The 26,798-nt window shown below is 39.5% G+C and overlaps 1 protein-coding gene, 1 long non-coding RNA gene and 1 pseudogene across 3 annotated transcripts in view; 2 read left to right on the top strand and 1 right to left on the bottom strand.

The window, feature by feature from the left end:
- The window catches only part of LOC309608532 (small ribosomal subunit protein eS27 pseudogene), a 211,917-nt pseudogene that overhangs the window by 54,018 nt on the left and 131,101 nt on the right, over window positions 1–26,798 (top strand). The window lies entirely within an intron of this gene.
- The window catches only part of DYNC1LI1 (dynein cytoplasmic 1 light intermediate chain 1), a 54,198-nt gene that overhangs the window by 3,919 nt on the left and 23,481 nt on the right, over window positions 1–26,798 (top strand). Inside the window, exons 3-4 of the mRNA XM_082348627.1 lie at window positions 20,674–20,790; window positions 21,528–21,758. Of these exons, the coding sequence (XP_082204753.1) occupies window positions 20,674–20,790; window positions 21,528–21,758 (348 nt within the window). The remainder of the gene's footprint in view (window positions 1–20,673; window positions 20,791–21,527; window positions 21,759–26,798) is intronic.
- Window positions 3,968–6,904, bottom strand: LOC309608569. The gene is made up of 2 exons (XR_014232977.1): window positions 6,671–6,904; window positions 3,968–6,351 (listed from the first exon to the last, which is right to left on the bottom strand). It is a non-coding gene; the product is annotated as an uncharacterized lncRNA (long non-coding RNA).

The raw sequence follows: 26,798 nt of genomic DNA on the forward strand, positions 1-26,798 counted from the left end.
ACACAGCTGTAAAGACCGTGCCTTCTGTGGCTCTGGCTTGGTTTTCCAACTTGATAGAAGTTCCTTCAAGGGAGTAAGTGCCACGTACTCTTCCTACTGCATAACTTTTTTAAAAGGCCATCTTTGAGTAAAAATACTAATGATTATTTTAAAGTAAAATCCAAATATTTGTTGGATTCTAGGATGTAGCTTAATGAGGGACACGTCTGTTGCCATGGCATTTATGTTGAAGCAGTCATTTACTCTATCCGGGCCTGACCCCTAGTGAAACCCAGAAACACTATGGCATTAGCATTTAACCATTGTTTCATGAAAGATTTTGAGAATGAACTTGTTTGTTCTTAATATTAAAAGGAAAAACTTTTTTTAATATTTATTCATTTGATTGCGTTGGGTCTTAGTTGTGGCACGTAGGGTCTTTCGCTGTGGCGTGAGGGCTTGTGGGCTCTGGAGCGCGCGGGCTCAGTAGTTGTGGCGCGCTGGCTTAGTTGCCCCACTGCATGTGGGATCTGAGTTCCGACCAGGGATCAAACCTGCGTCCCCTGCATTGGAAGGTGGATTCGTAACCAGTGGACCACCAGGGAAGTCCCTAAAAGGCAAAATTCCTTGTGCATGTATTTTAAGTAGGATTTAACTTATAAATGGTCCTTTGAAGAACTGTTTTTTTCTCTTTACCCTTTATATTTAATCAAACTTTACTACAGAGATTGTAATTACATGTATTTCAATAGCTGTTTTTGAGGGCACTTTCTTCATACCTTGGTTACTTAACCATGTTTTGGTAAGAAAACTACCTAAGGAAAATAACAACAACGATACCTAAAATTTATAGAGCACTTACCTGTACCAGCCACATAAGGACTGTTTACATACCGTGATTATCCCCTTAAAGATCAGGAAACAAACACAGAGCTGTTAATTAAATTGCTGTGAGGTTACATAGCCAGAAAGGGGCAACATCAGGATTCTGAATTGTGCAGCCTGGCTCCACTGGACTGCCTCTCTACAGAAAGAGAGCTTTCTTTGTAGGAAACGCAGAAAGATGTTTAGCAGTTATTAAGGAATTTTATCTGATTCTCGTGACGTAATCTGTCTCACTGCAAAAAAATCTTACTGATAAAGATTAATTGAATTCATTGTCTGTGAAGATACATATGTAGCCCTGGACCCCAGCACAGTGCCTGGCTTATAGATAAGACATCAGTATAACTTCCTGATTTAAGGCCAGCATGAATTAATGAAAACTAGTTGGCCCTTCGGTAAATCATGTAAGCCTCATCTTTCTCATCTGTAAATTAAGATATTTGGATTCAGTCATCTCAAGTCTTATCTCTTCTGACATTCTGTAATTATTTCTAATTGTAAAGCTTGTGAGTTGTATATTTTTAAAGAAATGTTTTGAGAACATATTGCAATTGGGTTTAAATTAATAAAGTATTTCTTTGTATACGTGGGCTGTTTGATTCCACTCAGGGAAGAAATCTCGAGTCTGCATTTTTCCCGAAGGTGCTAATTCAGGATAATGTGCAGCCAAACAAAGCCCCACAAAATACTGAGCATCATCAGGAGTAAAACTAGTTTCTATTATGTTTGAATTATTGCAAGTAGGAAACCTTAAGATATACACTGGACTAGAGATCTGTTCAGAGAAGTAACTTGTCAAGGAAGTGAATGGTTTTCTGTGTGAGGACTTTACTCTAAAAATAATGAGATTGTTCAGTCAGAAACTTAATTTTGGGAGAAGCTGGGATTAAAGATCCCCAAGGTTATATGACTTGTGGGAAACACAGATTTTTATCAGTAGATGCTGTTTTCTGGCATGATTGGTTATGGGAATGTGATGCAAGGAATAGTGTTACCACATATGCGATACTGGACTGGTAATTTTCAAAGGATTAACGAAACTATTGCCTGTTATGTGTCACTACTGCTAAAAAATATAAAATGTTTTTGAGAGTCCAATGGCATATTGATATTTTATGATGGTCAGCAATCTATTAAGGCCACATAGTAAATAATCCAGGCTCTGTGAGCCATAATGGTCTCTGTTGTAACTACTCAACTCTGCCCTTGTAGCCCCCCAAAGAGCCATAGATAATCCATAAGTGGATGGGTGTGGCAGTATTTAGTAAAATTTTATTTACAAAAACAGGCAGCACCTCCCAATGCAGGGGACACGGGTTCAAGCCCTGGTCTGGGAAGATCCCACATGCCGCGGAGCAAATGGGCCTGTGAGCCACAACTACTGAGCCTGCATGTCTGGAGCCTGTGCTCCGCAACGAGAGGCTGCGACAGTGAGAGGCCCGCGCACCACGATGAAGAGTGGCCCCCGCTTGCCCCAACTAGAGAAAGCCCTCGCACAGAAACGAAGACCCAACACACCCAAAAATAAATAAATAAATTTTTAAAAATAAATAAATAAATAAAACAGGCAGCAGACCAGATTTGGCCTGTGGGCTCATTTGTAGACCCCTGCTTTAGACTATTACAGGCATCAATTTTATCAGTAAGCACAGGTGCCAGTTAATAGAGGTTTCTGGTTAATGGAATATGATGTTTCGCCCCTAATAGGTGCTCAGTAAATAAACGTTGGATGATTGATGACCAGCTTTTACTTTATTCCAGCTAGAGGTATAGTTTCAATGCAGGTTTAAGAAATGTCAAGAATGGTTCATATATTTCCCCTTAGTGCTGCTGTCAAAAACAGAAAACAGAGCTGGAAGAACTACAGATGTCAACCAGTACAGTGGTAATTCAGCTGGTGTGAAGTCCATGTGAGAGAAGGTCAGCAAAAGTACTTTGAAAATGCAAAACACACAGGAGCTTTGAGTTGGGAAAAAGAAAAGACCCAAGTTCAGCATGGGACTGTTGCTATTGAGTGACCATGGACTAACATTTTGGGGCCTTATTTCTAAAGTCAGGGCAGTGGCTGTTAGACTTCACAGGTAACCTCTTTATTTATTTGTTCATCAAGCATTTATTAGAACGTGCTGTGCATAAAATGCTCTCCTGGGTCATCTGGAGGAAACGGGGCTCACTAGGTCCAAGCCCTCCAGGAGCTTATAACCTTCTGTGGGGAAGGACTCAAAGTATATAGTAAAAAAATCAAATGCCAGTCTGAAATAATTGCTAAATAGCTTACATAAGTTTTTATGGAAAAGGTGGTATCTGAGTAAAATTTTGCTAAGTAGGGTGGGGAGGAGGACACTGCAGGACTAAGGGAACGTGTTGCTGTAGCTAAGAACGTGGTGAAAAGGCCCAGGGTGCTCAGGTGTGGAAGAGTCGTTAACTAGAGGCCCCCCAGGTGTGGGAGTCAGCCCTTCCTACCATTCGAAGCTGTGGGAATGTGGGCAAATTACAGCCTCCTAACTGAGATTCTTTCATAGTTCCTGGGATTAAAAGAACTGAAAGAAATTATGTGTAACATACCTTCCTCTTAAAATTAGTATTCACTGTTTTAAATTATAAAAGTAATACATGTTTCTCGCCAGAGAGAAAAAAAAATTTATGAGGATAGGAATGTTCATTTTTTCTATGTGTATATTTGTTTTTTAAACAAAATAGGCTCATACCTTGTATTTTGAAGTCAGATGTTTTTTCTTTATGTATCAGAGGGTTTTTTTGCGTGGCAGTAGATATGGATTTCTTCCCTTTTAATGACTGAATAAAATATATGGCTCTATCATAATTATAAGATTGGTAAACAGATTATTATTGTTATACCCCATTTTCCACTTGCCAAATATTATCTTTGGGATAAATTCTTGTAAGTTGAATTGCTGGGTCAAAAGTATATATATTTTAAGTCTTTTTGTATATTACTAAACAGTATTTTTGGAAAGCTGTACCATTCTACATTCCCACCATCAGTATGTGAAAGTACTTGTTTGTCTAGCACTATTGCTGACACCAAGGATTATTCATTTTAATCTTTGCCTATCTGGTAGGTAGGTTAAAAACTGGCATGTTAATTTAAAGGCAATTTTATTGTAAAATATATTTCATGTTTGTTAATTAAGAACTATTGCATTAGTGTGACTTTGACCTTCTGGAGCATAGGAACTGTTAATAACCATTGGGATCAGCACTTGTTGGCCTTGGTGAATGTTTATTGAATTAAACTCAGTGGTTTTCAGTTCATGTCTAGTCAGGCTGCAAGAGTGAGAGAAATGATAAAGGAATAAGTTCTATTTTTTTAATGTGATGTGGATTGCTGAATGATGATATTCAAAGGTAGGGCTTTGGCCAACTGATGGGGTGGGAGTATCATACATTATGCTTGTTACTTGAGTGTTCTGCTAGGTGCTTTACTATGTAGCATGTTCACTGTTTTGGAGAAGAGGGCTTTGAACCCCAGGTTACACAGCTGAGCTAGGATTCAGGGTTGGGTTTGTCTAACTTTCCACTGTCCGTGCACTCCTTGACGTATTGGAGGGAGGTAGTCTTGAATCACCGGGTGCAGATGCTACAGCTGGTTAAGTTTCTCCCTGCTCTTGCCGGCTGAGGCAAGGGAGGAGATGCTCTTTGTGAGATGGACAGCAGATCAAAACCCCCCACCCTATCTGGGTCATCAGATAATTTATGGAAGGCCATGAAGAAGGTCCAAGCCCAAAAGTACCTCCAGTGATGACTCCTCATGGCTCTTGTCACCAGAGCTTTCAGGTAAAATAGGATAATTTATTTTATATCATACAAAGTCAAATCAAAAATGTTAATTTTACAATGTTGGTATCTTACTTGGATAAAGAAGGAATATGGCAGGTTAGAATTCTCTGTCATGATGCTGTGGACCATAAAGTTTCCTACAGAAGTGTGGAAGTGTGAATCAAAGGTCTGCATAGAAAGCAGGCATCAGGCACACAGACCTGTGCTGAGCAAGAAGAGTACAGTGCTTCAGCTTTCCATGATAGCAGGAAAGGAAACTGGGAGGAAAGGGAGGCAGAGTGCTGCTAAATTTTACCTTTTGTCATCCCTGTCTGTCTTGAGCTGGGGGGAGAAGACTGGAAGCTGCTCCCGATCAGTGACAGTGACAGTAGTGTGGAGGAGCATTGCTGGATTTAAATCCTGACCCTTCTTTAGCAAATTGCTTAATCTTTCAGATTATACTGTTTGCCTTTTAGGATTATCGTGAGGATTGTATGAGGTAATGTTTGTAAAACACTTCAAACAGTGGCATACATGGGAAGTGTTCAAGATAGCTGTTGCTAACGTATTGTGTGTACTTAGTGTTCTGACTGCTCATTTTCATGATTCATGTTTTTATGTTGTCTTTTTAAAACACTGTTGATGTCTTATAAAAAAATTTTTTTTCTAGTGTATCACTGATCAAGGAGGTATGAATTGTAATAGTCAAAGAATTTTAAATCCATCACTTTAAAGATTGTCTGGATTTACCTCCCCCTCTGTTTAGAAGACAGGGAGCAAATGGAAATACCTGACTTGTCCGGGTTCACACATCTAATGGTGACGATGTTATAGTTGGAAATCACATCTCCTAGATCTTCACGTATTTAATTCATTAATTAAATTATCATTATAAAGTTTATGGACAGTACATCGTATTGCTGAATTAGATGTTTTGAGGACATAAAACAATATCATGAGCACACCTTTACCTCTATACTGTTTTGGTGACTTTGTGTGGAGTTTTTCTTTTGTAATCAATTTGGTTTTCAAATTTGAGCTGAGAAGTGAGAGTTGATGGCTGTTACTACTTTATGGTAAAACCGAAGTTCTTTTGAGTGCTTGGACCCTGTACTTGGTTCACTCACAGAGAGTGACTTATCTGAATAGGGTTCAGACAAATAATTTGAAATACGGGCTTATTTGCTATGGAGAATTTCACTGTAATTGGATCAACAAATCTTTCCTCCTTTTGGTCCATCCACTAGGACAGGGTTTGGCCTATAGACTGTTTTAGTATGGCCAGCAAGCTAAGAATGGGGTTGGTTTGTTTTTTACATTTTTAAAGAGTTGGGGGGGGAACTAAAGATAAATATGTGACAGAGACCTTATGTGACCTGCGAAGCCTACAATATTGCTGTCTAGTCCCTTACAGAAAAAGTTGCCCAGTGCCTGGATGAGGACATGAAAATAACTTTATTATAATAGAATTTGATCTAATGAAAAGTTAGTTTTTAAAAAATGTTTATTTTATGTTGGGGTATAGTTGATTAACAATGTTGTGTTAGTTTCAGGTGTATAGCAAAATGAATCAGTTATGCATATACATGTATCTATTCTTTTCCAAATACTTTTCCCATTTAGGTTATTATAGAATGTTGAGCAGAGTTCCCTGTGCTATACAGTAGGTCCTTGTTGGTTATCTATTTTAAAAATAGTTGTGTGGGGCTTCCCTGGTGGCGCAGTGGTTGAGAATCTGCCTGCCAATGCAGGGGACACGGGTTCGAGCCCTGGTCCAGGAAGATCCCACATGCCACGGAGCAACTAGGCCCGTGAGCCACAACTACTGAGCCTGCGCGTCTGGAGCCTGTGCTCCGCAACAAGAGAGGTCGTGACAGTGAGAGGCCCGCGCACCGCGATGAAGAGTGGCCCCCGCTCGCCACAACCAAAGAAAGCCCTCGCACAGAAACGAAGACCCAACACAGCCAAAAATAAATAAATTTAAGAACAGTTTAAAAAAAAAAAAAAAAAAAATAGTTGTGTGTACATGTCAATCCCAAACTCCCAATTTATCTCCATCACCACCCCCCACCCTCAACCCGCCCGCCTTTCCCCTTTGGTAACCATAAGTTTGTTTCATTCTATGAGTCTGTTTCTGTTTTGTGTATAAGTTCATTTGTATCATATTTTAAATTAATTAATTAATTAATTAATTTATGGCTGCATTGGGTCTTAGTTGCTGCACGCAGGCTCTCTCTAGTTGTGGCTAGCAGGGGCCACTCTTCTTTGCGGTGCGCGGGCTTCTCATTGTAGTGCCTTCTCTTGTTGTGGAGCATGGGCTGTAGGTGTGTGGGCTTCAGTAGTTGTGGCTTGCGGGCTCTAGAGCACAGGCTCAGTAGTTGTAGCGCATGGGCTTAGTTGCTCCGTGGCATGTGGGATCTTCCTGGACCAGGGCTCAAACCCGTGTCCCCTGCATTGGCAGGCAGATTCTTAACCACTGCGCCACCAGGGAAGCCCCACTGTATCATTTTTATAGATTCTACATATAAGTGATATCATATGATATTTTGTCTTTATCTGTTTGACTTACTTCAGTTAGTATGATCATCTCCAGGTCCATCCATGTTGCTGCAAATGGCATTATTTCATTCTTTTTAATGGCTGAGTAATATTCCATTGTATATATGTACTGCATCCTTTTTATCCATTCCTCTGTTGATGGACATTTAGGTTGCTTCCATGTCCTGGGTATTGTAAACAGCGCTGCATTGAACATTGGGGTGCGTGTGTCCTTTTGAACCTTGGTCTTCTCTGGATATATACCCAGGAGTGAGATTGTTGGATCATATGGTAGCTCTGTTCTTAGTTTTTTAAGGAACCTCCATACTGTTCTCCATAGTGACTGTACCAATTTACATTCCCACCAACATAGGAGGGTTCCCTTTTCTCCACACCCTCTCCAGCATTTATTGTTTGTAGACTTTTTGATGATGGCCATTCTGAGTGGTGTAAAGTGATATCTCATTGCATTTTTTTTCCCTTTGGCTGCATTGGGTCTTCGTTGCTGCGCGTAGGCTTTTCTCTAGTTGTGGCGAGCGGGCACTACACTTCGTTGCAGTGCACGGGCTTCTCATTGTGGTGGCTTCTCTTACTGCAGAGCACAGGTTCTAGGTGTGCGGGCTTCAGTAGTTGTGTCACACAGGCTCAGTAGTTGTGGCTCACAGGCTCCACAGCGCAGGCTCAGTAGTTGTGGCGCTCACGCTTAGTTGCTCCATGGCATGTGGGATATTCCTGGACCAGGGCTCGAACCCATGTCCCCTGTATTGGCGGGCGTATTCTTAACCACCGCGCCACCAGGGAAGTCCCTCGTTGTAGCTTTGATTTGCGTTTCTCTAATAATTAGTGATGTTGAGCATCTTTTCATGTGTCTCTTGGCTATCTGTATGTCTTCTTTGGAGAAATGTCTATTTAGGTCTTCTGCCCACTTTTGGATTGGGTTGCTTCTTTGATATTGAGCTGAATGAGCTGTTTGTAGATTTTGGAGTTTAAATCCCTTGCATCATTTGCAAATATTTTCTCCCATTCTATGGGTTGTCTTTTCATTTTGTTTATGGTTTCCTTTGCTGTGCAAAAGCTTTTGAGTTTAATTAGGTCCCATTTGTTTATTTTTGTTTTTATTTCTATTACTCTAGGAAAGGGATCAAAAAAGATATTGCTGTGATTTATGTCAGAGTGTTTTTCCTATGTTTTCCTCTTAAGAGTTTTATAGTGTCAGGTCTTACGTTTAGGTCTTTAATCCATTTTGAGGTTTTTTTTGTGTATGGTGTTAAAGGATATTCTAATTTCATTCTTTTACAGGTAGCTGTCCAGTTTTCTCAGCACCACTTATTCAAGAGACTGTCTTTTCTCCACTGTATAGTCGTGCCTCCTTTGTTGTAGATTAATTGACCATAGGTGTGTGGGTTTATTTCTGGGCTGTCTATCCTGTTCCATTGATCTATATTTCTGTTTTTGTGCCAGTATCAAACTGTTTTGATGACTGTAGCTTTGTAGTATAGTCTAAGTCAGGGAGCCTGATTCCTCCAGCTCCGTTTTTCTTTATCAAGATTGCTCTGGCTATTTGGGGTCTTTTGTGTCTCCATACAAATTAAAAATTTTTTTGTTCTAGTTCTGTGAAAAATGCCATTGGTAATTTGGTAGGGATTGCACTAAATCTGTAGATTGCCTTGGGTAGTATAGTCATTTTGACAGTATTGATACTTTCAGTACAAGAACATGGTATATCATATCTTTGCATCTGTTTGTGTCATCTTCGATTTCTTTCATCAGTGTCTTAGTTTTCCGAGTACAGGTCTTTTGCCTCCTTACGTAGGTTTATTCCTAGGTGTTTTATTCTTTTTGATGCAGTGGTAAATAGGATTGTTTCTTTAATTTCTTTTCCTGGTCTTTCTTTGTTAGTGTATAGAAATGTAATAGATTTCTGTGTATTTATTTTGTATCCTGCAAATTTACCGAATTCATTGATGAGCTTTAGTAGTTTTCTGGTAGTATCTTTAGGATTTTATATGTATAGTATCATGTCATCTGCAAACAGTGACAGTTTCACTTCTTTTCCAATTTGGATTCCTTTTATTTCTTTTTCTTCTCTGATTGCTGTGGCTAGGACTTACAAAACTATGTTGTATAAAAGTGGTGAGAGTGGACATCCTTGTCTTGTTCCTGATCTTAGAGGAAATGCTGAATTTTCTTAGCTTTTGCTTGTCAAATCTGAATGAGAACCTTGCTGAGTAGAGTATTCTTGGTTGTAGGTTCTTCCCTTTCATCACTTTCAATATATTATGCCACTCCCTTCTGGCCTGTGGAGTTTCTGCTGAGAAATCAGCTGATAACCTTATGGGAATTGCCTTGTATATTATTTATTACTTTTAATATTTTTTGTCTTTAATTTTTGTCAGTTTGATTGCTGCGTGTCTCAGCATGTTCCACCTTGGGTTTATCCTGCCTGGGACTCTCTGTGCTTCCTGGACTTGGGTGACTGTTTCCTTTCCCATGTTAGGAAAATTTTCAGCTATTATCTCTTCAAATGTTTTCTCAGGTCCTTTCTCTCTCTCTTCTCCTTCTGGGAACCCTCTAATGCGAATGTTGGTGTGTTTAGTGTTGTCCCAGAGGTTTCTTAGACTGTCTTCATTTTTTTATTCTTTTTTTCTTTATTCTGTTCTGTGGCAGTGATTTCCACCATTCTGTCTTCTTATCTGTTCTTCTGTCTCATTTATTCTACTATTGTTTGTTTCTAGTGTATTTTTTATTTCAGTTATTTATTGTTCATTTCTGTTTGTTCATTAGTTCTTCTGGGTCTTTGTTAAACATTTCTTGTATCTTCTCGATCTGTCCCTCCATTCTTTTTCCAGGATCTCGGCTCATCTTTACTATTATTACTCTGAATTCTTTTTCAGGTAGATTGCCTATCTCCACTTCACTTAGTTCTTTTGGGGTGTTATCTTGTTCCTCCATCTGGGACATTTTCCTCTGCCATCTCATTTTCTCTAACTTACTGTGATTGTGGTTTCCATTCTGCAGCCTGCAGGGTTGTAGTTCTTCTTGCTTCTGCTGTCTGCCCCCTGGTGGATGAAAGTGTCTAAGAGGTTTGTGGAGGCTTCCTGGTCAGAGGAACTGGCTCTTGCCTTGGTGGTGGAGGTGGGTGTTGTCCCTCTGGTGTGCAGGGTTGTGTCATGGAGTGTGTTTAGTGGGGAGCTGTGTGCTCAGGAAGACTTTAAGTATTAGTCTGTCTGCTGATGGGTGGGGCTGTGTTCCCACCCTGTTGGTTGTTTGACCTGAAGTGTCCCAGCACTGGAGCCTACAGGCTGTTGGGAGGGGCCAGGTCTTGGTGAGAAAATGGCCACCTCCAGGAGGGCTCACGCCCCTGAGTACTCCCCAGAACTACTGCTGCCGGTGTCTTTGTCCCCGCAGTGAGCCACAGCTGCCCCTCGCCTCTGCAAGAGACCCTCTAATACCAGCAGGTAGGTCTGGTCCAGGTTCTTATGAGGCCACTGCTTTTTCCCCTGGGTCCTGATGTGTGTGAAACCTTGTGTGCACCCTCCAAGAGTGGAGTTTCTGTTTCCCCCAGTCCTGTGGAATTGCTGCAATCAAACCCTGATGGCCTTCAAAGCCAGATTCTCTGGGAGCTTTTCCTCCCATTGCCAGACCTGCAGGCTGGGGAGCCTGACGTGGGGCTCAGAACTTTCACTCCTGTGGGAGAACTTCTGTGGTATAATTGTTTTTCAGTTTGTGGGTCGCCCATCCAGTGGGTATGGGATTTGATTTTATCATGATTGTGCCCCCTCTTACTGTCTCATTGTGACTTATTCTTTGTCTTTGGATGTAGGATATCTTTTTTGGTAGGTTCCAGCGTTTTTTTGTTGATGATTGTTCAGCAGTTAGTTGTGATTTTGGTGTTTTTGTAAGAAAAGGTGGGCTCACATTCTTCTACTCTGCCATCTTGTCTTGGAAGCTCTAGTTATGGTTTTTGTTTTTTTTTTTTTTTTTTTTGCTGTGCCCCATGGCTTGTGGGATCCTAGTTCCCTGACCAGGGATTGAACCTTGGCCATCAGCAGTGAAAGCATGGGATGCTAACTGCTGCACCACCAGGGAATTCCCTGATTTGTTTTAAAAACACCTTTAAAATATGCCCTCTTTAAGAAAACCTAATATGGAAATGCAAATTTAGATGAACTATTTAGAGAATAATTTTAACATCCTCACTAAAGAGTGCTTTGTAGAAGGGCTTTCATCTTAGTCTGTTTAAACAGGAACTCTGTACTTGTACAAGTATATGTTTACAGATCATTAACTATTTGGCTGGCACACTTAATGCTGGTGTGTCTGTTTCACTGCCAGCTGAAGGCTGAGGAACTGAAGATAAAACTTTCTTAAAGTTCATAGATGTTACGCAGGTGCATTCTTTCAGCATTGTTTGAAGCCACACAGGCCCCATTGCCCTACTTGCCACCCTAAAGGTATATTAATTGGGTAGAATGAAGTATGTATGTAATTCTTACTATATTTTACTCATACTATTAGGCTCTGTGTTTTGTTTTCCAAAAATGACTTGGAATTTAATGGCTTTTGTTTATTGAATGGTTAGGCCATTAAAGATGATTTTTAAATGTCCATCAATTCCAAACATAGACATCCTGAATTTTAACATTTTTTGATCCTTCTAATTGTATAATAGAATAAAGAGGAGGTTCATGACGGACTTTTTAGTATCTTCAAACTTAGTTCAGATTGGCTGTGGCAAGGCAGCTCGGTACAGTGACTAGAAAGTTTTCCTAAGTTTAGTGAAGGAGGTATGTTTTATGATCTGTTATTGATGAGAGGGAGCCGCTTAAATTTTATAGATATGAGTGATGAATTACTATAGTAGATTGTGGTAAAGGTCCAGGATAAGCAATGACAGATGAGGTATAGTTATGAATACAGAGACTGCATGTGGTTGTGATTAAGAAATAAGAATGTTGCTAAAGGGTCTTCTCTGTATAGGACAGATGCTATAGAGTGAATGAGTCCCCTCAAATTCATGTTGAAATTCTAACCCCCAATATGATGGCATTAGGAGGTGGGGTCTTTGGCAGATGATTAGGTCATGAAGGTGGAGCCCTCATGAATGGGGTTAGGGCCCTAACAAAAGAGATGCCAGAGAGCTCTCTCACCCTTTCTGCCATGTGAGGACACAGTGAGAAAACTGTCCCTGACCCAGGAAGCTAGCCCTTACTAGACACCAAACCTGCCAGCACTTTGATCTTGGACTTCCCAGCCTCCAGAACTGTTAGAAATACATGTCTGTTGTTTAAAGCCACCCAGCCTATGGTGTTTTTGTTATAGCAGCCCAAAGAGACTAAGATATGGTTTCTGGTTTTGGTGAGCAAGCAAGCAAGTGCCCGTTAAGAATGGGATAATTTTTTTCCTGTAAGCATCTTAAAAGCAAGGACTTTATATCTTGCTTACTGTTAAGAGAACTTGCCCAGAGAATATTTGTTGAAAGAAGGGGACAGACGTGACACACTGAAGGAAACACACAAATAAGCTGACACACTACAGTGAAGTATATGAAGTGTGTGGTATGTTGTGGAAGTACAAAGGAGGGTGCTTAACCGGACTTCTGGAGTCAGAGAAAGCTTCTTAGAGGAGACTAAACTGAGACAGGAAGGATAAGGTAGGGTTCTCCCAGGTGCAGTGAGGGGAGGGGAAGAATGTTCCAGAAAGAAGTGAAAGTGTGTGCGAAGATTTAGAGTTGAGAGAGCGAGGCCTCTCTGCTGCACTGGAAGAAGTTGTGAATGGCTGGAGCCTAGCGTGCAGGTGGTGGGACATGGTGAGAGATGGGCAGGAAAGGTGAGGGGGCCTTTGCAAGGGACATTGGCCTTTACAGTTTGCCCTTTACTGCGAGAACAGCAGGAAGACCCTTAGGGTTTTTTTTCTGACATTTTATGAAAATTCCAAACATACAGAAAAGTTGAAGGAATTTTACAGTTAATATTCATATACCCAAACCCAGATTCTTCCATTAACATTTAACTCTTTTTGCCTTATCATATGTGTCCCACCATGCAACTATGAAAAAAAATGCATTTCAAAGTAAATTGCAGATGTTGGTATATTTCCCTTTAAATACTTCAGCATGAGTATCATTAACTAGAATCCCTTTCAGGGTCTTAAGAGGGAGCGTGGCATGATTGTTTCAGGAAGATCACTCAGCTGCAGGGTGCGGAATGGATTAGAGTGTGGTATGAACTTGGTGAATGTTCACTTTTGAGTGGTATGTTTATGTAGTGAGAGAAGAGAACTGGGAGGCTGATGGGTTAAGACAGAGAGAAAAAGCAGTCCAACAAATAATGTGGTTGGAAGATGTGTATAACCCTAGAACAAGACTATATCTTTGCAAATACCTCAGATGAGATTTCTGGAAATAGTAGGTAACAAATGAGACTTTGTTTACAGAGTATGTCTTCATTGGCCTTCTTAGACATTTTAGGAAGTCTATTTTCAGATGTCTACATTTACCATCAAGACAAATCATGTCAGAGTTCATTTAGATGTTAAAAAAAAAAAAGGTGACAGCAGCAGAAAATGGTCATTATAATTGAGGCCTAAGACTTATTTTAAAATGTGTAAAATATGAATGTTTAATTTTCAACCAACTATAATTTCCAAATGTCGTTAAAGTTGAAGAGGGGAGAAATTTTGTTCCCAGAAAGATTTTGTTCAGCAAGCAAAGTGCGTCTTCAAACATCTTGAGAATATTCTCTGTTAGGTTTAGAATATTCTTGAGAATAAGATATTCTTCTGTTTTTCTTCCCTCATTATATTTTCTTCTGAGGACAAAAGGGAGTTGAACTCTTGAGAAGGTTGACTTGGTTTCTCTTCGGAGGTTTGGGTTACTGTCACCATGCTCCCACAGTCTTTGTGACTGTGGCCTGGCCTCAGTTTCCTCATCTCTAAGTAGAGAGGATGTCGTTAGAGTTCCTTATAGCCCGTGTGTGTTTATGAAATGTTCTTTATTCTCATTGTGAACACTTGTAATTTGTTACCAGAAATGAGAAATTTCAAATCACAGAATGGGAGGAAAAAATCTCTAACTACCATATTTACCATATAAAAATCTCTAACTACCATATTTACCGTATTCCATTTATTTGACAGTACTCTTTTTTTCCAAATTTAATGTTGTAAAATTTTTCTTAAAATGGGTCCCCAAGGTTTAAAATTCCAAGAGAGAAGAAATTACTAGTATAGTAAAACAAACTTCATTCCCAGTCCTTAGAGGTAGAATCAGGAGAATGGGAACATAATCATCCATCACTCAGAGGCTGCCCACAGAGAGGAATGCATTAAATCATTTTTCTTTTTCTTCTGAAAATAAGTGACCCCTGGAAGCAGGAATGTCTTATTCTTCTGTCATAATACAAAAATAATAAGCAGTATGTTTAATAGTCTTCTAAAGATTTAATTATTGTTTATTGTATATTGGAAAGAGGGTGCTTTGGAGTTCAATTCATATGAATTCAGATCCTGGCCTTGTCATTTCCTACCTGTTTGAGACTTTGGATAAGATACTTTAACAATTCTGAGCCCCAGGTATCCTCAAATGGGAGGTAATCATCATTCCGCTAGAGTTGTGGTTGTGTTGGAATTACTGCTGGTTAAATGCATACGGTAGGCACTGTGTGTTTGCTGCTACTGCTGCTTCCATAGAGATGGAAGCAGAAGCCACTGATGGTTCTGTTTGAGTAGGCTGTGGGCGAAGGGAGGTAAATTACAGTCCTTTAATTTTTCTTATATAGAAGTACATTGATGGCCTTGAAATTTCATCCCTTTTCTGTCCTGACTTCTGAGGCTTTTGCATTAATGCACACTAAAGTTTAAAAACCCTCCCGGGACTTCCCTAGCAGTCCAGTGCTTAAGACTTCGTGCTGGGACTTCCCTGGTAGCACAGTGGTTAAGAACCCGCCTGCCAGTGCAGGGGACACAGGTTCCAGCCCTGGTCTGGAAAGATCCCACATGCCACGGAGCAGCTAAACCCGTGTGCCACAACTGCTGAGCCTGCACTCTAGAGCCCACGAGCCACAACTACTGAGCCCACATGCCACAACTACTGAAGCCTGTGCGCCTAGAGCCCATGCTCCACAACAAGAGAAGCCACTGCAATGAGAAGCCTGTGTGCTACAACGAAGAGTGGCCCCCGCTCGCCGCAACTAGAGAAAGCCCACGTGCAGCAACAAAGGACTAACACAGCCAAAAATAAATAAATAAAATTATTAAAAAAAAAAAAAGACTCCATGCTTCCACTGCAGGGGGCATGGGTTTGACCCCTGATCGGGGAACTAAGATCCTGTATGCCACAGGGCACGGCCCAAAAAAAAAAAGAAAAAAGAACCCTCCCTAAGTGGGTAAGGGGACAGAATTTGCATTTGTTCATTCAGGGATTTGTGAAACTTGTATTAATATCTTGGCATATTTTTTTGTTGTTTGAGACAGTCTATCAGTGACTACTGTGTAGGAGGATTAAGAATATACTTTTCACTATGAAGAGTTAATAGGCACTGGAGATGCAGCAGTTATCAAAACACAAAAATGCCTGTTCCTCTGGAGTTTTGAGGGGTAAGGAGTGACTAAGCAAAAAAAAGAAAAAGCCGTATTATGTTAGTAAGTTCAATGGAGAAAAAACAAGAAGCAGTAGGGGTGTTGGGAGGTTGTGATTTTATTGATTGATTGATTGATTGATTGAGGTTGTGATTTTAAATGAGGTGGTTAGGGACAGCAGCCTACCTGAGGAAGTGATATTTGAGGGAAGTTGCGAAGAAGCTTAGGTAACACATAGAAGAAGAGTATGTTCTAGATAGAGGGAACAGTGGATAAGGGCCTTGATCTTGGACTCTTATTAATAATTATGTAAGTGAATGTTTGGGGGGGAAAATGCAAGATAATGATATTAATACTTCTGTGCATATTGAAATGTGAGTTATTTATGGGACATCCAAATAATGATGACCAGTAAGTAGTTCCGGAGAGACTGAGGCTGGAAGGAAGTCTATGAGTCACCAGATTATAGGTGGTATTGAAGTCTTGTGTGGAGATTCCCCTAGAATTATATGTAGAGCGAGAAGAATAGAGGTCTGAAGAAGGAACCCTGGGAAACACAAATATTGGGGCGGGGGGGGAGGTGGAAGCTTGCAAGGAAGACTTAGGACCAACCACCGAAAGGTAAGTGGTAGAACAGGAGGGGTGGCGTTTGACTATAGCTGTGGCAAGGGAGGGACTTCTCTGTCCTCTGTGTTTCCCTTAACCTCTCTGCCAGCTCCCAGCCAAATCAGCCTTTGAGTCCAGCTGTCCCACCACACCACTAATACTTTAGTTCAGGCCTACCTCATTTCTTGCTAGGACTCCAGTAATTGTCTATTATCTAGTCTCCTTACTCCCAAACCTACCCTTGTCAGTCACTCTTCCACACCTTTGTGATAGCAGTCTTTCTAAAATACCTAAATACTGCCAGTGACTCTTCAGGATAAAGCCTAACCATCTCAGCCTGGCATAGGATGCCCTTCGTGATCTGGCATTCCCTTTTTATTCTCACTTTCCTTTTCCCCCTCACAGTCTAAATTTCATGCATTCAAATTATTTGTCCTTTCTAGAAGGACACTTCTTTGTCTCCAGGCCTCTGTATATGCTTTCCTACTTCCTGGAATGACTAACTCTCTATGGTTCATTAACACTACAAGATCTGGCTGAAGTGCTACTTTCTGTGCAAAGCCCTTTTTGACTTCCAAGCAAATCCAGGATCTTCCCTTTGGTCTGGTTTCCTGCTTGTTGCACATCTCAAGTGCAGTCCTAATGACAGTATCTTGAAATTGTCTTCTGTTTGTTTTCCCTCTCCAATTTATGAGCTCCTAGGACAGCAACTTTGACCTGTGGATCTTTGTATTCCTAGTGCTTGGCTTAGTGTAGTAAGCATCTAAGTAACGTCTAAATGTCTGAGTTCTCAAAGTGTGGTCCTTGGACCAGCAGCATCAGCAACACTGGAAACTTGTTAGAAATGCAGAGGCGTGGACCCCACCCCAGACTTACTGACTGAGAAAGCCAGGAGGTGAGGCCCAGCAGTGTGTTAATTTAACAAGCCCCCCAGGTTATCCTGATGCATTTTGAGAACCATTAGTCCAGTGAAATGAATGATGGTCAGCATTCACTGGGGAGGAATAACTCTGGTCTCATGATAAGTGGGGGTGACCCCTTCCACTTGCAGTCAGCCATCACACTGTGCTGATGGGTGCAAGAACTTAGAGTGGTGAGCGTGTGCAGCTACGATTGACAATATTTTTGGTACCATGAATTTGGGCTCAAAATCTATTCTGAGCTTATTGACTTAAACCTTTAAAGTTAGAATTAGATAAACTAAAAGGAAGACACGAACTTATTACTTAAGGAATCACTCATAACCTTACCATCAGAGATAACCAAATTATCGATGATTATTTCTAAGGGATATTATTATGGTTTTATTCTTTTTGCTTACGTTTAAGATTACGAGTATATTTATTTTTCAGAAACTTTTGTATATAAAATATATATTTGAAATATTAAAAAGAAGTTGAAACAGACTCAAATTTTTGACCCTTTTAAAGATACGTTGGGACTTCCCTGGTGGCGCAGTGGTTAAGAATCTGCCTGCCAATGCAGGGGACATGGGTTCGATCCCTGGTCCGGGAAGATCCCACGTGCCACGGAGCAGCTAAGCCTGTGCACCACAGCTGCTGAGCCCACACACCACAGCTACTGAAGCCTGCGCGCCTAGAGCCCGTGCTCCACAACAAGAGAAGCCACCGCAATGAGAAGCCTACGCACCACAACAAAGAGCAGCCCCTGCTTGCCGCAACTAGAGAAAGTCCACGCACAGCAACGAAGACCCAGCACAGCCAAAAATAAATAAACAAATTTTTAAAAATAAAATAAAAAATAAAGATACTTTTTCACTTTTTAACATCTAAAGTGGGAATTAAAGAGATAAGATAAATGCTGGCTCATATTAAGTGAAATTTTATCTGACTAATTACTGCGTATTTTTATGGATCTCTATATATTATACTTCGAAAATTCTTAGTGAACATTGTATTGTTGATTTAAGCTTCTATGATAAGTCTGGGTACTAAGTGTTTGCTTATAATACGTAACACTGTTCCTGTGGGGTAATAAGTTTTCAATTGGTGTCATTTTAACTTAGAAGACTCCTTTCAGGAAAGTAGCCTGTCATAAGAGAAATCTTGATTCTTTCAAGTTATAGAACAGACTCAGACTCTTTTTTTTTTTTAAGTTAGTAAACTTAATTTTTTTAGAGTGGTTTTATGTTCACAGCAAAATCAAGTGGGAAGTATAGAGAGTTTCCAAATACCACTTGTCCCCATATATGCACAGCCTCCCCCACTATTGACATCCCACACGGTGTTACATTTTTACAGTCAGTGTAATAACATTGACACAGCCTTATCACCCGAAGTCCATAGTTTACACGAGGGTCTGTTTTTGGTGTACATCAGATGGGTTTTGACAAATGTCTAATGACTTGTATTTACCATTATAGTACCATACAGTATAGTTTCACTGTCTTAAAAATCCTCTGCTCTGGGCTTCCCTGGTGGCGCAGTGGATAAGAATCTGCCTGCCAACGCAGGGGACATGGGTTCGATCACTGGTCCGGGAAGATCTCACAGGCCGCGGAGCAACTAAGCCCGTGCGCCACAACTACTGACCCTGCGCTCTGGAGCCGTCGAGCCACAACTACTGAAGCCTGCGTGCCTAGAGCCCATGCTCTGCAACAAGAGAAGCCACTGCAATGAGAAGCCCGTGCACCGCAACTAGAGAAAGCCCGCGTGCAGCAACGAAGACCCAACACAGCCCAAAAAAAAAAAAAAAAAAAAAAAATCCCTCTGCTCTTTCCTATTTAAACACTCTTTAAAAGAAAGTTTTCATAGGTCTCACACGGTGATTTAGATTATTTTTATTATGTCTAATGCTCATGCCTACTGAGGTGACTAGATATAAATTCTTCAAATTTTTTTTATAGTTCTTGAACTATAAAAACAAATTATAAATTAAATGCCATAAAAACTATGGAACTGATAAAATTCAGATTAGTAATCAATATAACACATGATGTTTTGCTGAAATTAAATGAGTTTAATAGTAGACAGAAGTATTTATGTATTTTATTTTTCACTGGTTAACCTTATGATGTCCATTTTAAGCATGATCATAATGGAACTCATGTCATTATCATAGATATTCCTGTTTTCAACCCAGTCTATATTTCGCTGGGCCATTTTAATGGTTCACTGCAAAAATAGTACTGAAAAGTAAATATTTAATGGCAAGTTCTTTATTGCCTAGTTAAGTCTATACTTATTGCTGTGAAATGTTGGAAATGGTTCAGAACCATTCTGACCAGTACAGTTGAAAATAGTACTGACTGCTCTGGGACACTTTCTTTTGAGTTTGGCATACCTATGTGGCCACTCTCTTCTCTGTTCTGTCTGCATCAGTTGGCCTCAGCTTGGTACCAGAAGGATGATAAACACCAATGCAGAGGTGGGTACTGCAATTTTCTGACAGCATTTAGATATAAAGATAGTTATTCAGAAGATCCAGGACATATAGAATTTTTTAAGTGCTTAACATGAAAATGAAAATAACTTTTAAATTCTCAGAGAACTCATGAGTCTCCAGACATAAGTCCTTAGATCCAAGAAACTCACCTTTATTAAGTACCAATAACACAATATTGCCAATTACAAAATAAGTCCATGAAATAGTAACATGTAGTATTTAAATAAATTCACAATATAAAAAAAACTCACCAAAACATTGACTAGCTAGCCTAGTTTTAAACTTTTAAAATTTGTGCCAAGTTTAAATCACATGATTTCTTGCTATTAATATTTTTTAAGTCTACATTTTATTTTTGTCTAGTCTACATTCTCTCTGCCCTTGTTTTTGCCCAACTCACTATCTCCAATCCTCACCCCTCTCCTTTGCACATATTTCTTATGGCTTCATGGTTTTGGTGAGGCTACAGTCACAGTTCCCTGCCCAGGTCAGTTTTTATGTATTATCCTTCCTCCATGAGTGGCCCTTGGGTGTGCACATAACCCCAGCTGGGCCAACTAATAGTCTTTACCTGAGAGTCTTCAGACTGAAAACTGACAGAGAGAGTCTTTTGTTCCTCGTAGATTAAATGAGGATGTCATAAGAGTTGAGCCTCCTGAAAAATACCCATGGAGGAAGCCATTTGTAATAGGGTAAAAGGAGACTTGACAAGAGGAGCAGAGATACCAAGAGAGAGAATCCTGGAGGTGAAGTCCGCATCTTCACCTGTGTAATTACCTAGTTATCTTCCATCAAATTACCCTTTTGGTTGAAGCTAGTTCCAGTTGGGTTTTCTCTTGGCACACTAGAAAGCGTTCTTAAATAATCCATGTTATAATTTTAAAGATTTGTCCTTTTTTACAGGTGAAGATGGAGCTGGAAAAACAAGCTTAATCAGAAAAATTCAGGGAATAGAGGAGTACAAGAAAGGAAGAGGATTGGAATATTTGTACTTAAATGTTCATGACGAAGACAGGGATGGTGAGTGTCGTTTATTTGTAATGTAAGTTTACTGAAGTCTTTCCAGGTTGCACTGCTGTCCGTATTAATATTGGTCTTTGACTTTTCTTAGTGTGTCATTTTTTACTAGGAGACCTACTGTGTCATGCCAGTCAGTAAATAGTTATGTTAGGGCATACTTTTATTGGTTTGAGATTGGGATTCATATAGTGGTATTTTTAAACGTCTTAGGGTATTGGTGTGCAGACTTTAGCTTTCTTGCTAACCTTGAAGAATCTCAATTTTTCAGTTCATTTTCCCTCCGATAGTGAAATAATAGTATCCTATGATTGTTTTGCCCTCTTTTTACCCTCGTCTCATTTTTTGACATGAAAGTGTCATTTACTCCCCAGCTTTTCTCATCTGATCAGCCAATTTTTTCTTCTATAGATCACTTGCCTTCTCATTTTCGTATATAATATCTTGAATATGCATGGCTCTATCTGCTGATGGTAAGAATAGAAACATGTTTTTCAGTCTGTGGTTTGGGATTGAGAAATATGAAGTAGAGGATGCTGATTTTCTGTGTTGGCAGTTATATCATTTTCTTGAGTATTCATTAGGACTTTACTGAATTGGTAGATGTAACCCAAGTAGGTGAACCTTGCCGAAGGAGACATCTCCTGTGGAGATGCCTTAAAATACCAAGTAGTATTGTTAGTTGGATGATGAAATGACTTTATCCTGTTGCTTTGGTAACTTTCTTTTGTCTGTCGTAGATCAAACAAGATGTAATATATGGATCTTGGATGGAGACCCGTATCACAAAGGCCTCCTTAAATTTTCACTGGATGCCATTTCTCTGAAGGACACTCTAGTTACGTTGGTTGTTGATATGTCAAAGCCTTGGACTGCTTTGGATTCTTTACAGAAATGGGCAAGTGTTGTTAGAGAACATATTGACAAATTGAAAATTCCTCCTGAAGAAATGAAAGAAATGGAACAAAAGTGTGAGTAATCTAGAAAATATAGATTTCAAAGACAAAATGTCCTAGCTGACTGTCAAAATTGTTAGGAACTTTTGACTTTGAATAAGGTTTAATGAGGAAACTCAATGAGAGTACTACTTTTGAAATTCAGTTTGAATGATGTGCTGTTTTAATATAGTTTTACATTGGAAACATATACATAACGGCAGACTCTTTAGTAGAGGCGCCTTTTCTTCTTTGCCAAAAGGCCGTATGTGTTCGTTTTGGAAAGTGGGTTTTCAGGATAAAAAAATTTGAATCTTTCTTCAGCTGCTCATTTTCAGTAGTCTCGTTTCTTGATAAGTAGAACAATCTTTACTAACCTTGTCAAAATGAAGTATGTCCATAAAGATGTTAAGTAACAGCATAAATATAAAGATGTTAAGCTGGTTGTATGATTTACAAGGTACATAATATATTTTGTATGTGCCCATGTAAGTTGAAATTTTCATGGAAATTATGAAAATGATACGGGTCATTTCTAACAAGTTGTAAGCCACTTGTCACAGTTCTTAATTTCACTGAGAGCTCTTCATATGTCATTGTTGCACTTTGCTTAAGAAAATATACAGATGGTATGCTGCCGTTCTTTACTATTGTTAGCCGATAACTTTTAGGGGAAATTTGACAGCTTACTGGAATTTATATGCACGGAAACAGTAAAAACTTAAGAGAATGTATGTCCTTAATTATTGAAAAGGGTGTCTAACTGCTTTTAATCTATACCTTTTTTTCCTTGTTGGCCATTACCTCTGGGGCTTTTTTTTCCCTTCTCTAAGTTTATACTATAGCAGTCAGTGGTTTTCAGTGTGTGGTGCTAAGACCAGCAGCATCAGTATCAGTACAGTTGAGAACTTGTCAGAAATACACATTCTCAGGCCCTGTCCCAGACTGCTGAATCAGAAACTTCTAGTGCATGCTAAAACTTGAGAACCGATTAGATTTCAGCCTCTGATTTGAAGGGTAATAGCTACCAGAGCTGCTAAAGGTATACGCATGCCCGTTTGTTACTGATGGAACCATGCTCAACTGTTCAAGATTCCCTCTTCCTGACCCCATGTAAGTTTAGGACAGTTTTCCTCCTTTGTGGCTCTGTATAATATTCCCTCATATACTGTTTTAATACTGCGCTGTGGATAATTTGTTTCCAAATTTGTTGTTTTGCCTTTAAACATGAAAATCACTTGTATGGAAATCCCTGTGTGTGTGTGTATTTGTCACTGGTCCCTTAACAATTCCTTGAAGAGTAATTACTAAATCAAAGTATACATTGTTAAGCCTCTTGGTATATTCACATTAACTTTTTTTTTTTTTAATTCAAACAGAAAATCACAAAAATTATGATCATCCTCATCAGTTCACTCAGTCCCATGTAATTAATTTTTTTTTTCATCTTGATCTTTTGTTAGCACTTTTATGAATTCATCAGTTTTCTATTAGAGTTCTGAAAATGCTTATTCATTCAGTTCAGCAGTATAGTCAGTTACCAGAAACCTGTACTTGTCAGAGTCTTTTCCATGAATTCCTTGAACATTAAACCCTTTTATAGGAACATTTTTGCGAAAGCATCAGAGTACACCCAGAACTGTCTGTAAATGACAAAAGACTTAAAAATGACCACGGTTAAGATTTGATGAAAGTTCCTAATAATGCAACTGACAAGAAAATTTAGTTATTTCTGAGATATACATTTTAAAGTAATAACTAGAATTATGACTTATAACATTATACCAGAACATGTAAGATTTTTAGAAATTTCATGTAATGTCTGAAACATTTATATTAACATATTTCCATACAAATAACCCAAAGAAAGTTTAGTATTAGTTGTTTTTTTGTTTGTTTGTTTCTGTTTTTTTATACTGCAGATTCTTATTAGTCATCAATTTTATACACATACGTGTATACATGTCAATCCCAATCGCTCAATTCAGCACACCACCATCCCCACCCCACCGCGGTTTTCCCCTCTTGGTGTCCATACATTTGTTCTCTACATCTGTGTCTCAACTTCTGCCCTGCAAACTGGTTCATCTGTACCATTTTTCTAGGTTCCACATACATGCGTTAATATACGATATTTGTTTTTCTCTTTCTGACTTACTTCACTCTGTATGACAGTCTCTAGATCCATCCACGTCTCAACAGATGACTCAATTTCATTCTTTTTTATGGCTGAGTAATATTCCATTGTATATATGTACCACATCTTCTTTATCCATTCGTCTGTCGATGGGCATTTAGGTTGCTTCCATGACCTGGCTATTGTAAATAGTGCTGCAGTGAACATTGGGGTGCATGTGTCTTTTTGAATTATGGTTTTCTCTGGGTATATGCCCAGTGGGATTGCTGGATCATATGGTAATTCTATTTTTAGTTTTTTAAGGAACCTCCATACTATTCTCCATAGTGACTGTATCAGTTTACATTCCCACCAACAGTGCAAGAGGGTTCCCTTTTCTCCACACCCTCTCCAGCACTTGTTGTTTGTAGATTTTCTGATGATGCCCATTCTAACTGGTGTGAGGTGATACCTCATTGTAGTTTTGATTTGCATTTCTCTAATAATTAGTGATGTTGAGCCGCTTTTCATGTGCTTCTTGGCCATCTGTATGTCTTCTTTTTTTTTTTTTAAATAATGGAGACATTCATTTGGATTCTCCTACAGGATGGTAGTCATTATTAGTAGCTCACACTTTTTTTTTTTTTAATTAATTAATTTATTTATTTCTGGCTGTGTTGGGTCCTCGTTTCTGTGCGAGGGCTTTCTCCAGTTGCGGTGAGCGGGGGCCAGTCTTCATCGCGGCACACGGGCCTCTCACCGTTGCGGCCTCTCTCGTTGCAGAGCACAAGCTCCAGACGCACAGGCTCAGTAGTTGTGGTGCACAGGCGTAGTTGCTCCGCGGCATGTGGGATCCTCCCAGACCAGGGCTCGAACCCGTGTCCCCTGCATTAGTAGGCAGACTCTCAACCACTGCGCCACCAGGGAAGCCCCATCTGTATGTCTTCTTTGGAGAAGTGTCTATTTAGGTCTTCTGCCCATTTTTGGATTGGGTTGTTTGTTTTTTTAATATTGAGCTGCATGAGCTGTTTATATATTTTGGAGATTAATCCTTTGTCCGTTTATTTGTTTGCAAATATTTTCTCCCATTCTGAGGGTTGTCTTTTCGTCTTGCTTATGGTTTCCTTTGCTGTGCAAAAGCTTTGAAGTTTCATTAGGTCCCATTTGTTTATTTTTGTTTTTATTTCCATTACTCTAGGAGGTGGAACAAAAAAGATCTTGCTGTGATTTATGTCAAAGAGTGTTCTTCCTATGTTTTCCTCTAAGAGTTTCATAGTGTCTGGTCTTACATTTAGGTCTCGAATCCATCTTGAGTTTATTTTTGTGTATGGTGTTAGGGAGTGTTCTATTTGCATTCTTTTACATGTAGCTGTCCAGTTTTCCCAGCACCACTTATTGAAGAGACTGTCTTTTCTCCATTGTATATCTTTGCCTTCTTTGTCATAGATTGGTTGACCACAGGTGTGTGGGTTTATCTCTGGGCTTTCTATCTTGTTCCATTGATCTGTGTTTCTGTTTTTGTGCCAGTACCATATTGTCTTGATTACTGTAGCTTTGTAGTATAGTCTGAAGTCAGGGAGTCTGATTCCTCTAGCTCCATTTTTTTCCCTCATGACTGCTTTGGCTATTCGGGGTCTTTTGTGTCTCCATACAAATTTTAAGATGATTTGTTCTAGTTCTGTAAAAAATGCCATTGGTAATTTGATAGGGATTGCATTGAATCTGTAGATTGCTTTGGGTAGTATAGTCATTTTCACAATATTGATTCTTCCAATCCAAGAACATGGTATATCTCTCCATCTCTTGGTATCATCTTTAATTTCTTTCATCAGTGTCTTATAGTTTTCTGCATAAAGGTCTTTTGTTTCCCTAGGTAGGTTTATTCCTAGGTACTTTATTCTTTTTGTTGCAATGGTAAATGGGAGTGCTCCCATAATTTCTCTTTCAGATTTTTCATCATTAGTGTATAGGAATGCAAGAGATTTCTGTGCATTAATTTTGTATCCTGCAACTTTACCAAATTCATTGATTAGCTCTAGTAGTTTTCTGGTGGCATTTTTAGGATTCTCTATGTATAGTATCATGTCATCTGCAAACAGTGACAGTTTTACTTCTTCCTTTCCAATTTGTATTCCTTTTATTTCTTTTTCTTCTCTGATTTCCGTGGCTAGGACTTCCAGAACTATGTTGAATAATAGTGGCGAGAGTGGACATCCTTGTCTCGTTCCTGATCTTAGAGGAAATGCTTTCAGTTTTTCACCATTGAGAATGATGTTGGCTGTGGCTTTGTCGTATATGGCCTTTATTATGTTGAGGTAGGTTCCCTCTATGCCCACTTTCTGGAGAGTTTTTATCATAAATGGGTGTTGAATTTTGTCGAAGCTTTTTCTGCATCTATTGAGATGATCATATGGTTTTTCTTCTTCAGTTTGTTAATATGGTGTATCACATTGATTGATTTGCATATACTGAAGAATCCTTGCATCCCTGAGATAAATCCCACTTGATCATGGTATATGATCCTTTTAATGTGTTGTTGGATTCTGTTTGCTAGTATTTTGCTGAGGATTTTTGCATCTATATTCATGAGTGATATTGGTCTGTAATTTTCTTTTTTTGTAGTATCTTTGTCTGGTTTTGGTATCAGCGTGATGGTGGCCTCATAGAATGAGTTTGGGAGTGTTCCTTCCTCTGCAATTTTTTGGAAGAGTTTGAGAAGGATGGGTGTTAGCTCTTCTCTAAATGTTTGATAGAATTCACCCATGAAGCCATCTGGTCCTGGACTTTTGTTTTTTGGAAGATTTTTTTTTTAATTATTTATTTATTTATTTATTTATTTTTTGTTTGTGTTGGGTCTTCGTCTCTGTGCGAGGGCTTCCTCCAGCTGCGGCAAGCGGGGGCCACTCTTCATTGCGGTGCGCGGGCCTCTCACCATCGTGGCCTCTCCTGTTGCGGAGCAC

Source organism: Balaenoptera borealis (assembly GCF_965194805.1).
Source record: "Balaenoptera borealis genome assembly, chromosome: 12".
NCBI lineage: Eukaryota > Metazoa > Chordata > Mammalia > Artiodactyla > Balaenopteridae > Balaenoptera > Balaenoptera borealis.